General features: G+C 40.8%; 1 protein-coding gene across 1 annotated transcript in view; it reads left to right on the forward strand.

Annotated features, from left to right (window-relative positions):
- Window positions 1-12,412, forward strand: part of SIK2 (salt inducible kinase 2) — a 60,319-nt gene extending 47,907 nt beyond the window's left edge. Inside the window, exons 8-15 of the mRNA XM_009287973.1 lie at window positions 70-222; window positions 2,679-2,843; window positions 6,121-6,349; window positions 7,126-7,410; window positions 7,592-7,755; window positions 8,826-8,942; window positions 9,616-9,707; window positions 11,319-12,412. Of these exons, the coding sequence (XP_009286248.1) occupies window positions 70-222; window positions 2,679-2,843; window positions 6,121-6,349; window positions 7,126-7,410; window positions 7,592-7,755; window positions 8,826-8,942; window positions 9,616-9,707; window positions 11,319-11,904 (1,791 nt within the window). The 3' untranslated portion in view covers window positions 11,905-12,412. The remainder of the gene's footprint in view (window positions 1-69; window positions 223-2,678; window positions 2,844-6,120; window positions 6,350-7,125; window positions 7,411-7,591; window positions 7,756-8,825; window positions 8,943-9,615; window positions 9,708-11,318) is intronic.
- Window positions 12,413-13,365: the final 953 nt, after the last annotated feature.

Below are 13,365 nucleotides of genomic sequence, written 5' to 3' on the forward strand. Positions count from 1 at the left end.
GGTCTCATAGAACATAAAAGATAATGTATATTTGGCTGCACCCACACTTTTGTGCTTCTCTCTTTTCAGTCTCTGCAGAACAAGAGTTATAACCACTTTGCTGCTATCTATTACTTGTTAGTGGAAAGACTCAAATCACATCGGAGTAGCTTCCCCGTGGAACAGAGACTTGATGCTCGTCAGCGTCGGCCAAGCACCATCGCTGAGCAGACAGTAGCCAAGGTAAGGTCTCATTCCTAGCAGAGGTGGGCTTAAGCTGTGCAAGGCATTCTTCTCTTTCAAAATGGTGTTTCTACATAGATTCACTTAGAATCCATTGCTATTTTCTGATTTCTATAGTATGTAGACTTGCAGCATCATTTTGGAAAGACTTTTTTGGATTTGCCTCCTGTCAGAACTGTATGATGACAGATCAGTTGTCTGGCATGCCTCCTACAACTGCTCCTGCTGCCTCCTCCCCATCCCCAGGGGGGCGGGGGGGGAAGAGTTTGGAGGGAACTGGATAAGTTTTAAATGAGAAAAGGAAGTTGACGACATTCTGAAGCCCAAAATGCAAACAATGGTTTTGGCTCTAATGGGTATCTGCGTGGTTTAACCTTAACTCCCAGTTTATTTCCCAGTTAAAGGGAAAGTACTGTGTTTGTGCTTCTAATTGTAACACTTCCATTTCTGAGAATTTCAAACCTTTTGCTGGGAAGTCATGGGTTAAAATGTTAGAGAAATACCATTTCTGGAGACCGCAACACTTGGGAGTATCTTTTAATGTGATTGACAAACGAGCTGTTGAATTTATGGAGAACTGTGCTAGCATGGGTGCTAAAAGCATGCAGGCTTTACTTAGTGTTATAAACATAGTCACTCTAAAGGGTCCTGTTGAAAGTAAAATTACTTTCTCCCCTGCTGTTCTCTAGAGATGCTTTCTGTCTCCCATGAAATGAAGCATGGCAGAGAATAGTAAAGAGGTACCCAAAAGAAAATACTAGGATCAACCTATCAGGTTAAGATGCCAATTCATTGTGATATCTTAAGTACCTGATAAAAATATCATTGTCATGAGACTCTTAATGGCTCAAGACTCAGAGATTTGTTCCTAAATAATGTCATTTCTTAAGATTTGCACCACTTTTTTGTCCTGTGACCCAGCAAGAGTCCAATTTCATGGGAGACTTTGCAGCACGGCTGCAAAACCTTTATGTGCATAGAGCCAACGTGATGACTGACTAATTGATTTAAGTCTTAAGGATGTCACGTGTATTTTATCAAGAGCAATTCTGGGTGCTCCTTACATCTGGTGCCAGCCCTTCCATTGCAGAAGGCTGTCCACTTAGTATCCTCTCTAATTATACTGACTGATTCAGCACAGGCTCTAAGGCTATTCAGTCTGCTTCTTCCCTAGTAATTTTCTTCAGAAAGAAAGGTCATGTACAGTTTATTCTGTCTTATTCCAATAATTCTCAGATTTTTTTTTTACATGTTCTTTTGTTTCATTAAGATACACAGACATTGTACAGCTTTTGATTTCTTTAATGCATAACTGGAAACATGAAAGACTTGGCCTAAGATGACTCAGATTTATCGTGGTCTCAAGTAAATATTCTCTCAGGTTCACAGCCTCCTAGGTACTGTACTGCTGCTATATAGAACAAATGCCCAGATTCCACTTCCAGGAGAAATCACAACCATGCTGCTCCTTTTTCACTTGAGGCAGCGAGACACTATTTGGTTTTGGATTCTGTTGAAATGAAAGCCAAATCGCTTCACCTATGAAAACATAGGTCCAGGAATGACATGGCTGACAGAGATTAAAACCAGCTATTTTCTTAGATAGTAGTTCTAATGATAGAAAGACACAGTATTCAAAAGCAGAATATTAATTATAAGATGTATTAAAAGCAGGTGGAGACAGATGAACAAGGAAGAAGAAAAAAACCTCTTAGAAGGTAGTTCCTTATTGTACTAAATTCCTGTACTTTATAGCCATATTACCACTTTTTCCTCAGGACTGCAAGCAATCTTGCAGTTATCCCGAGTAACAAGATAACTTGTTTTCACACATGGTGGCACCACAGGCTCCTGTATAAGGCTGCTTGTTTCCTTTTGGACAGGAAAGCTGTGTGGATACTGCACTTCAGGAAATTAAGGTTAAGAAACAGTAAAAAACACTGTTTTCCTAATTGTGCCATGCTTGCCTTCCCTGAGGCACACCTCTCCCTTCAGCAGTGCTCCCTCTGTTAAAATATCTTATTTCAGATCCAGTCTGCTCTATTCTTTCTCATGCTTTTTCCTACAGGAATCAGTGCATGTTAGAAAAGTCATTGAAACTAGCCCTTTGCCTCATGGTAATATTAAGGGGTTTTGTACTGAATATGAAAAGGAATTCTAGCATGTCAGAAGTTGGAGGGCACCAAAGGGTCCCAAACACTGTCTTTACTGCTAGTAAGTGCTCAGCTTCAATAAGTAGGTAGCTTAATAACGTTTGGGGTTTGTTGGGGGGGGGAGGAGGAATGTTTTGAAGTCTAAAGACTAAGAATGTAATTCATCAAGAATGAGGAAATATATCTTACACTTCCTCTGCTTTGGAAATGGGCTAGGTATTGTTTATTTTTAATTTGTAACTTTGTATGTTGTTTTCTACCTAAAATTGTTCCCGTTTTGGACTTCTTAAAATCTTTTTTTAGGCACAAGCTGTGGTACCCTCAGTTAACTTGCATTCACAAAATGCAAGGTTGTTGCAGTCTCCAGGTCTTCCCTCAGCTTCAGGAGCAGAAGCCTTTTCATTCCCTCCATCCAGCTGCCAGGGAGAGACGGCTTTTATGGAGGAAGAAAGAGTTGAGACACCAAAGGTACATCTTAAAATCACCCTACTATTTTGTCAGAAATCATTAAGGCTAAAAGATTGTTGCCTTTTAAATTACTGCCTAGTAAAAGCACAGCTAGTGGTAGTAGCTGTAGCTCTTCGATAAGTAATTGAAGATCAGTTCCTTTGACAGGGTAGAGTTCATCATCCTAGCACAAAGCACTGTGGAGTCAGGGCCAGAGCACTTGCTAATCCAAACTAATGTCACTTCATTGACCTTAGTACGCCTCCTGTGTCTTGACACTTGCTGGTAGCTGAGCTAGAGAACGCTGCTGCTTCTCTCTGCTTTCAGTAGCCTTTTCCTCAAAGACCCAATCTTCTCAGCCTGCTCCCAAGCACTTACTCTTAAGCATATGCTGTCCCCAAAACTCTGGTCTCCCTCTGGCAAGTTCTCATTCCTGGGTAAGCTCTCAGGATAGACAAGTCAAATACAAAGATCTTCAGTATCTAAACACTTGATTTGTACATTTCTTGTACTAGCTGGACAAAACACATTGTGCCTGTTTCCCTAAACTTAAGTATTCTCTGAGCATCAGAGTTCTAGGTATTCCAGATTCTTTTTCTACTTCTGTCTTGCATATAACTTTCAACAGCTGTGTCTTCTTTTTGATCAGTAATCTGCCTCTTGTGTTCTTTGCTTACATTCCAATCTTATCACAGTCATTTGTAAAAGAAAAATCAACCTACAAGAGTGGGGGTTTTTTTTTTCCTTCTGCTCAAATATATTTTTAAGAGCCCTGAAGACTCCTCATATATAGCTTCTAATACAAAGGGTTCACTGCTGAGTATCTAGAGTAACCTACTCAGCTATTCATCCAAAAATTCAGACAAATGAGAACAGGAAGGTATAACGGAACCTTAACCATAAGCTTCCATTGCCAGCTAAAGCGATTAAAATACCATGCACTTAAAATTCCGTATCTCTGCCAATTTCATAATAAGCTAGCCAAAAGAGTTACATTTTTGTTAATGTTTTGTTGAATGGTAAATAGCCAGCAGGACCTTCTGACTGTCAAAAACTATTAGAACTGCAGCATCTCAAATAGGTTGTAGCAGTTCTCAGCTAGTCCATCTCTGTAACTAGGAATGCCTGTAAAATCTTCACTGGAGACCATGTAAAAATTGCAGCTCCATCTCGGGTTTTGTTTCCTGTAATCAGACTGGAAGACTTTGTGTAGGCTTTCCGCACCTCCACAGTTAACAGACTTAACTGAACTCAACTGATAGAACGTGACTGCTCCACAGCCTTACAAATGTATGGTTACAGCTTAACTCTCTGAAGGGAGCTACAGTCTGATCTGTTTTGCCATGCAACTTTGAGGTCTGTGACAATACTCTGCAGGGTAGCAAAGAATGAGTGAAATACAAATGCTCTGTTAACTCCCATGTGAGGAAGGGGAAATAGCTTAAAAAAATTATATTTATGAAGTACATTATTCTCATGAAACTCTTGTTATTCTCTCTCATATCACATTATAACTTCAATTTCAGCATATTGTATTTTGCCTGCTGCCAGTTAGGGCTTTGATTTCATGCTTGCCATTTTGAAGCTTTTATTGCTCACTTACTGGTTAGTTACCAACACTAAGAGTGTGGCCCTGGTTCTCATCACTGTTTTAAGTAACTCCTTGTGTGGTCTCTTACAGCTGGAAAGCAAAAAGCAGTTCAAAGACATTTGGAAATTAACATTTCAAATTTTATTTTGCATCCCCCTTTGCTTTTATAGATGCAATTTGGCCAGAGTAGATCAACAAATGGTGACTACAGTGAGGTGTGAAGTCACAATTGACTTGGGAATATTTGGTGTCTTAAGTATTATAGAACATGTCTGCTAAAGATTTCCAAGCTCTGATCCATGGGCCATGGTAAACTGCAGAGAGACAACTGCCCACGTGGTATCGGTTCTCTTTTTCCTTTCCAGCAGTTCACTAAATAGTCTTTCCAGTGCTTTTGCTGCCAGACCAGTAGAAGGCATTTGAATGGGAAAGTCACAAATGGAAAGTAAGGTGTGCAAGAAGTTAAGCTTAAAGCTATAATCCTTTAAATTAAAATAGAGGCAGCAGATCCAGAATTTTCCTGTGCAAGCATTATCATTTTACTGATGCTCAAAATATTCATAGCTATTTCTTGATACTGCTTTAAATATTTTCCTAGAGTACCACCATATAATCTGCTTGCAAGACCATTTGTTAACAGCTGCTGTTAATGCAGTGAAGCTTCTTTTCCAAACACGCTTGTTTTCAAAATACCCAAGAACATTGAAGAAAGTTCAGGAATGGTTCATCGACAGTTTTACATAAAATCACCTGTAGCAGTGCCAAGTTTTCTGCTAAACGACTGTGTTGTTTCATCCATGTTTTACCCAGCCTGATCCTACCAAAACAGTAGGAGTGACTTGTGCAACAGGACACTAATTAGAGCTTCTAAGGTATTACAGAACAGAATACCCACCCCAAAACTGCATGACATGCAGGCCATGGTCCTCAAAACCCAAGTAGTTGCATATGGCAAAGAATTAGTTAAGGTACAGAAGGATTCAGGACAAACTGATTTGGAGAATAAGAACAGAATTAAAATCCTAGGAGTATTTCACCTCTAAAGGCCCTCCAGTCCAACCTCCTGCTAAAAGCAGGTCTAACTTCAAAGCTAGATGAGGTTGCTCAGAGCTTTACCAAGTTGAGTGAATCCAAGGAGAGGGATTCCACAGCCTCTCTAGGCAACCTTTGTTTCCAGAGGAGCACCATGAATCAAATGGACTTTTGCTGGAAAGGGTGTATTTACTGTATTATTCTTGAACACATCTCTGCAGCTCTGCAAGAATGCTGCACAATTAAATACAAGACTATTTTTTCATAGTGCTTATCTGAGCATGATAAATGAGCACAGTAGGTATTATTGTTTCCCCTTACTATATTGTACATTCCATAATATTTTATATTTGTGACTAAGCTGGCAAAGGTTTTTAATAACTCCCTAAAAAAAAAAAAAGCAGCCCTGGAGAACATAGTACTGTGGAAATAAGAGTATTTAGATTTAGGGAGTTGACTACTAAGAGAATGTCAGTGGTGATCCTACCTGGAGGGATTTGTCATGTACAATTCTTAACAAGTCTTTCTTACCTGAGTAGATTATAGGGAGGTTCACACATTTTAAATATCCAGGGTGCCTCCAATTGACATGATGGGCAGAGATTTCTTACACTTTGGGGTGATGCTGTGTGCACATAATTGAAAACTGTCCCATCTTCTCCTTGTGCCATTTAGGTAAATGGCTGCCTGCTAGATCCTGTACCTCCTGTGGTGATTAGGAAAGGATGCCAATCACTGCCTACCAGCATGATGGAAACTTCTATTGATGAAGGAATAGAGACAGAAGGAGAGTCAGAAGATGACCCTGCACAGGCATTTGCAGCCCTCCAAGCAGCTCGCTGTGGGAAGCGACGTCACACTCTGGCAGAAGTTACCAATCAGCTGGTGATGATGCCAGGCACAGGTACAGAAGTTAGCACGCACATCTCAAAGCTCATGTCCTGCTCTCAGCACTCAATCTAATAAGCCCAGGATGAAATACACTTAGGTTTTAAGAGCGACACGCACAAGACAGTTTCTTGGTTTTGTTACTTAGCATTTGCTATAAAGGCCAAAGGGAAAAAAAACCACAACAAAACACCCAAAAACCGGCTGTACAGACAGTATAAAACCAAAGCAGCAAATATACAGCTGGCTACAGTCATGTACAACCCCAATAGCAATGGGTAAAGTCTGGGGAGTTGGCTTGTTCTTTTTTTACATAACTACATGTCCCCAAATCATTCATCCCCTAAAGATGTACTGGCAAAGGAGGACAGTGGGGAAACAAAAACCTCTGGATTCTCAGGTATTCCAAAACCAGCAAGATGACCAAGCCTTTCAGCTCAGGCTACAGTCTTGTCAGGATTATCTGTGGGGAAAAAAAAAAAAACCACAAAACCCCCCCCACAACAAAACATAAACAAAACCCCACACACACTGAATGCTCTCCAACCAAGCCAGTGAACATGATCTGCATAGCGTCTTATTGCTGCGATAATGGAAAAACCAGTAGCAAATCCCCATTATGGTACTGCAAGTGTTAAATTACAATTACTTTACGAAACTTTATTTTTTTTGTTTCATTTCCTCTAAGACAGTCACTGTTGGCAGGAATAGCTTGAGCCTGTGGCAATTCCTTTGCTTTGCTAAATTACTGCTGCACTTTCCTTTTATTCTGGCTTTTGGTTTTTGTCACAGGGAAAGTCTACTCATTGGATGAAAACTCATCTCTAGGCAGTATTGATTCAGAGTACGACATGGGATCCATTCAGAGAGATATTAAATTCCTGGAAGACACCCCTTCCTTGAAAGAAATGGTGCTAACTAACCAACAAGCACCCAGAATGACACCACCTTTCATAGGTCTGAGACCTGCCAATCCAGCCATGCAAGCACTCACCTCCCAAAAGCGAGAGACCCACAACCGCTCTCCTGTCAGTTTCCGAGAGGGGCGCAGAGCTTCTGACACATCCCTCACACAAGGTAATTATAGTCATCATCATGACACATTATACCTAGATGCGGTAGTAAATGTACTCTATACACAGAAGCACCAAGCCACCTTGTGACTTGGTTGTTACTCATCTTATCTCACATTTGCTGTGCTAACCAGTTACAAATTAACTGATTTTTCTGACAAGGGTTTTGCTCAACTCTTCTCCAGGAATTGTAGCATTTAGACAGCACCTCCAGAATCTGGCACGAACCAAAGGAATCCTGGAACTGAACAAAGTCCAGTTGCTGTATGAGCAGATGGGATCAGAAGAAGAACATTCTCTGACATCAACTGCCACCCAGTTGCAGGACCTCATTAATAGTCCACCGCAGGTACTTAAACCAGAAATCAAGCTCTATCTTTCAGGTGTTAAGGCGTTGGGACAGATAAGGAGAAGATAAGGTGTTCTGGAGATCTGAGAAGAGCTAGTTTACAGAAAGTTCCCCCTCCTCCTTTCCATCTTCTGCAGAATAGAGAATGGGCATTTGCAGGCTAGCCTTTACCATCCTTATGGTGTCAGTGAGATGGCCTTGTTAGCTTTCTGAATCCAACATCTTATTATTGCTTTTAATCTGAACGATGTTTTGGATTTAAAGCCCGGTGACATCTTTCCCTGTTGGAGTTAGTCTGGTATAATTTTAAGAAGTGCAAAAGCCGAGTAATAACGGTTAGCCTGATTTGCATAGTGAAATGCTAAATAGCTTCTACCAGCTCCCTAGTTAATTGTTTCAAATGGAACAGGTCACAGCAAACAGGAATAATAAGTTTCTGTTAAACCCCAGGAATAAAATGGCTAAGAAGTACACAAGCACCTAATGTTCCAGATGAAGCCTGCTATTCTTAAAGCTCTAGCTGTTATTTTCTGACTGCTGGAAAACTTCAGTTCTGACAACCACAAAGTTGTAATGTTTTCACAAGACTCTCTCACTTGATGTAAACTCACTGCAGTGCTCATGGTATTCTCCTGACAACAATTCACTCCCCTCCCATGTCAGCACTCTCCAGCTTTCTAGAGATGCCTACTCTGTGCGTATCCTCTCCACCACTGTTGAAAGCTTTTCGCCTTCCGTTTTGAAGCTGTGAAATGAGAGCTGCACAAAAGCACATTCAGAGTTTGGACAGTTTTCTAACCCTGTACGTTTACTATTTCAGAGGGCAAGTCAGAAAATACATTATATATAATATCATTTTAGTTACAGATGTAAGCCCTTGCCATTTTGCAGCACAGATAGTTCAAGGCTTTGTAATTCAGGCTCCTCACCATGCAGTGAAAGTGGTGAGTGACACCAGAGACCAGTCCATATGGCAACTATGAAACCTCTGTCAGGGGAAATCCTTAAAGAAAGGGTTGAGGCAGAAAAGCCTTTTCTGGGGATGAAACTTGTTCCTCTTCTCTCTGCAGGAGGAAGCATCTCAGCAGCAGCAGGAAGCTGCATCTGCTTTCCCTAATGGTGCACATCCCCCATTATTATCCAGACGGCAGAGCTTAGAGACACAGTACTTACAACACAGGCTCCAGGTACCATACCTCCCCTCCACTGAATTAAACCAGCTGCTGTTACTACACAGCAGACTAGCCTTTTAGATCTTATTACTCAGGAATATCAGTCAAAGGCTAAATTAGCAGAGAACAGCTGAATTTGAAATTATGCTGTATTTTTCTTTCGTCAGACACTGACCCTAATTATGCAAAAAGTATACTACATTACTGCTGTTTTCCTACTCAGTCTGTTACTGTATAGTGTTATTAAAGCAATTTGAAGTAACTGCTAGTGAATACCTATTATCTGTGTTGCATCCCAGAAAGGTTATGCATCAGCATCTGAGGAGCCACTTCTGACCCCCTGGGGCTTACTGTTTCTCCCCCCCCCCCTTTTCTTTTTTAAAACCAATTTTCATATAGCTTTAGTTCATAAACTTTTTTTTCCAGCTTGCAGCTTCTCTTTCACTTAGGAAGAAATCTTTCTATGGTTTTTCATGGTACAATCTATCGTGCGAAGATATTATTTGTCTAAGGGTTAGAAGCCACTAAGCAATAGTGGCTGTGGTTTTAGATAGTAGCTCTACTGACAGCTTCTGAAATGGAGCTGGGCAGTTACACTGCCATAAGGGTAGACAATCTTCTTTCACTTGCTTTCTGGACTAATATGTTAAATCAGATGCGATTTAAAACAGCACTGCTTTTCTTGCAGAAACCCACTCTACTATCAAAAGCTCAGAATACTTGCCAGTTATACTGCAAAGAGTTGCCCCGGAGTCTGGAACAGCAGTTACAGGAGCACAGGTAAGAAGCTTCCAAACTATGCAGATAAGTTATTTATTCTTAGCCTCAAGAGTAATAAAAGAACTGGAACAATCTTTGTCCCTTTAGAAAGTCTTTGAAAAAGGAAAGCTTCACTTAAACATTTATAAGGACACAGTCCTCCGTTTAAAAGGGGGACAACAGTCCTGCCATGTATTTATAAATTTCTGTGCTACGAGCTCTTTATCAGCTAACACTACTAGGGTGCAGGTAAACTGCAAATAACTGCATGCTTCATTTAGTACTAATGGGCGTATAGAAGCATAGGAGGAAGCTACCCTATTACTTACATTGTTGTACTTAATTTCACCCTCATCTTCCCAACCACTCACTGTTTATAACCTACATATTTGCAGTATTTCTCATAAGTCAAAACGTGGATTGTGTATTTCTGTCTGCTGGAAAGCCCTGCAGTCATTTAGGTATTTCCTGTCTCATTCCTCTGACCCAATAATTTTACAGTAAAGTAAATCAACTTTTTCTTGTCATATGAGATCAGTTTAGAAGTGACACTCCTCTGAAAAAGTTACAGTAAACAGTGAATAGATTCGTTGTGTCCCCTTATAACTATATTATAGCAGACAAGATTTTAATTACCAAGTTAAAGGGCTGTAAGCTCTTTATGAGCTCATCATTTGGTAATCGTCAAACAAGTAAGCAAGATAGATATCTAAGACAGTTACTATCGCAGAGTTTTGCAAAAGAATCACAGAGAAAGGAAAAGTTACAACCTAGCTACATGCTGTCTAGAACAAAAAGACTGAGGAACAGAGATATAAAAATACTACTTATTTCAAGAAAGCATGCAATCAGTAATTACTTTATAGCTTATGGCCACTCCTGACCACTGTAGAGTTGATTAATCCTGATCAAGAACTTAACTAACAGTATTGAGAGCAGCTTGGTGTACTTCTTAAAGAATAGGAGGTCTGCATAGAGAAATAAGCTGGGAAGCAATAGATTCATTTTCTGAACGCTGTTGGCTGTGTCAGTAGTAGGTTTCCTATTTCTGCATGCTTTAGTAACTGGCTGGCAGGAGACCTCCACTTTGTTGCATCACAGGAATTTGTCAAAGGTAGCTATAACCTTGCATTGTGTTGTAAATTCTTACTGTTTGTAAAGAGTCAAAATCATGGCGTTTCATAAAAGTTCATAGGGAGCAGTGCAGTTCAGAGAAAAAGAATATGGGGGGGGAGGAGACTGTTCATTTCCAATAGTAGCCAGCGATACTTGTCTTCAGCTCCCAAGTTCTACAGAGCAGTGAATAGCAGGCTTAAAATACAAACACAGTGCATCCTATTCTTAGCAAACAAAATTAAACAATGCATGCGGTTAACTTAATTGCACAGGAAAAATTCACTAGGCGATTAAAAAGGTTATCAAAAGGTCTACAAACTCAGCCTCTGCACATCTGCTGAAAGGTGAAGATTCTGGTCTGCTGTAAAATTTAATAAATGAGATTGCCCATGAATTTTCCAGTTCTGTATTTCACTGCCTGCTGGAACTGTCTGAGTGACTAGCATGCAGGACTTGTGCCTAGTGCCTTAACACTTCAAAAGGTGGAAATAATTGCTGTTTATGTCCTTGATTCAGGCTGCATCAGAAGCGACTCTTTCTCCAGAAGCAGTCCCAGCTGCAGGCCTATTTTAACCAGATGCAAATAGCTGAGAGCTCATACCCAAGGTCAAGTCAACTGCCACTTTCATGCCGGGAGGAGCAACAACAGCAGCAGCAGCAATCAACCCAGTTCAGCTTGCAGCAGCCTCTGAGCCCTGTGATGGAGCCTTCCTCAGAACAAATGCAATACGACCCCTTCCTCAGTCAATACCAGAAGGTACAGCTGGATCCACTGCCACCCTCCCAGATCACCAGCTCATCACGGTTGTCATCACCAGTTCAGGTGCAGCAGCCGCCACAGTCCTTACCATATTCATATCAGACTTGCGAATTGCCTGTTGTCACCTCTTCTGAGCCAGACTACCCAGACCAGTGCCAATATTCCATGGACCCAGCACAACAGAGCAGTGTAGCATTGCCTGACAGCCAGAGCAGCTCAGCATCTCGTGAGTCCCAGTCAAATTATGATGCATTAACCCTCTCGGAATTGCCTGGACTCTTTGATTGTGAAATGATGGAGACTGTAGATCCCCAGCACAGTGGCTATGTCCTGGTGAATTAATACATGGAGTGACTAACATGAGAGTGGAAGATGGGACAAATGGAGAAGCGTGTGAATTTTTGTTTTTTGTTCCTAGCCTAAAGTTCATGGTAACTTTTCAACCCTTGAATTAACAGGGGAACTAAAAATCCACCTGACTGGAAAAAAAGCAGGAGGTGGCAAGAAGCGTTTGGCCACTAGCTCCTCTTGCTGGTGGAAGGGGCTAGAGAACAGATAGTGCAGTTTAATCCCACAAAGAACTAGTTTGCATAGGAGGAGGCAAAAAAAGTGAATTTTAGAGGAAGGAAATAGCCCCTTCTAAAAAAAATGGGGAGTTTGTCAGCATTCATCTAACATTCACTTGGAGAAATGAGAATGAGTGCACATTGTATTGTACTTCTTGGCAATAAAAGCAATAGTTTTCATTGAAATTCAGGGTAGATTTGGGTCTGCGCTGATGGCAACTGTAATACTACTCTTGAAACAGTAGCATGAGGTGGAATTAAAGGAAAGTTGCACTTTGGCATCCAATTTGCTGGTTAAGCTGTTGATCTGGAACTACTCCATGGTAAGTCTCCGAGATCACCAGGCATCTCAGGCAGCCTCCACTTCCTCCTGCTAGCAAGTAAACAGTATTTCCCAAGCCTGCCAAGGAACTCTTAATTGTCCACTAAGGGAAGCTTCTGGATCTCTGCTAAGTGACATCTTGACTTTGTCAAAAGATACCTGGAACTGACATGGGGCACCACAGTGGTTTGTAGAGTCCTCTGGGTGGGGATCAGAATACTAAAGGATAAAGGATTAGCTAATGGAGAGATAGAAGGTAAGAAGTACTATGAGAAAAATCAAGAGCTGCAGCCAATGGCATTAAAAAAAAAAAATCCACCTGGGTGGCTTTTGAAATCAACCCTTTTTGCAGGCAGGCCTTTGTGGAGGGCTCTGTCTTGGAGAAGTTCCAATCACTGGAAAGGATCCATCTGTCCTTCCGTTGCATTTTAAAAACAAGCAAACAAACTGTGTTTTGAATTTGCAGTATGTGTTGCTGGTGGTTTATTGAGCTTTGTATATTTGGACAGTTACTTAGGGTTTTAGAACTTAAGGATAAAAACAATGAGAGCCAATGGCATTAAAAAAAAAATCCACCTGGGTGGCTTTTGAAATCAACCCTTTTTGCAGGCAGGCCTTTGTGGAGGGCTCTGTCTTGGAGAAGTTCCAATCACTGGAAAGGATCCATCTGTCCTTCCGTTGCATTTTAAAAACAAGCAAACAAACTGTGTTTTGAATTTGCAGTATGTGTTGCTGGTGGTTTATTGAGCTTTGTATATTTGGACAGTTACTTAGGGTTTTAGAACTTAAGGATAAAAACAATGAGCTTAAAAAAAAAAACCCCTGTGAAGTGATAGTGCTGTGCCTTTTTCAGTTCTTTATCAGCCTATATGCTTTTTTCTGAAGAAAGTAGACAATACTCCATTTATATCCTTG

Source organism: Aptenodytes forsteri, unplaced genomic scaffold (genome assembly GCF_000699145.1).
Source record: "Aptenodytes forsteri isolate BGI_AS27 unplaced genomic scaffold, ASM69914v1 Scaffold841, whole genome shotgun sequence".
NCBI classification, from domain to species: domain Eukaryota; kingdom Metazoa; phylum Chordata; class Aves; order Sphenisciformes; family Spheniscidae; genus Aptenodytes; species Aptenodytes forsteri.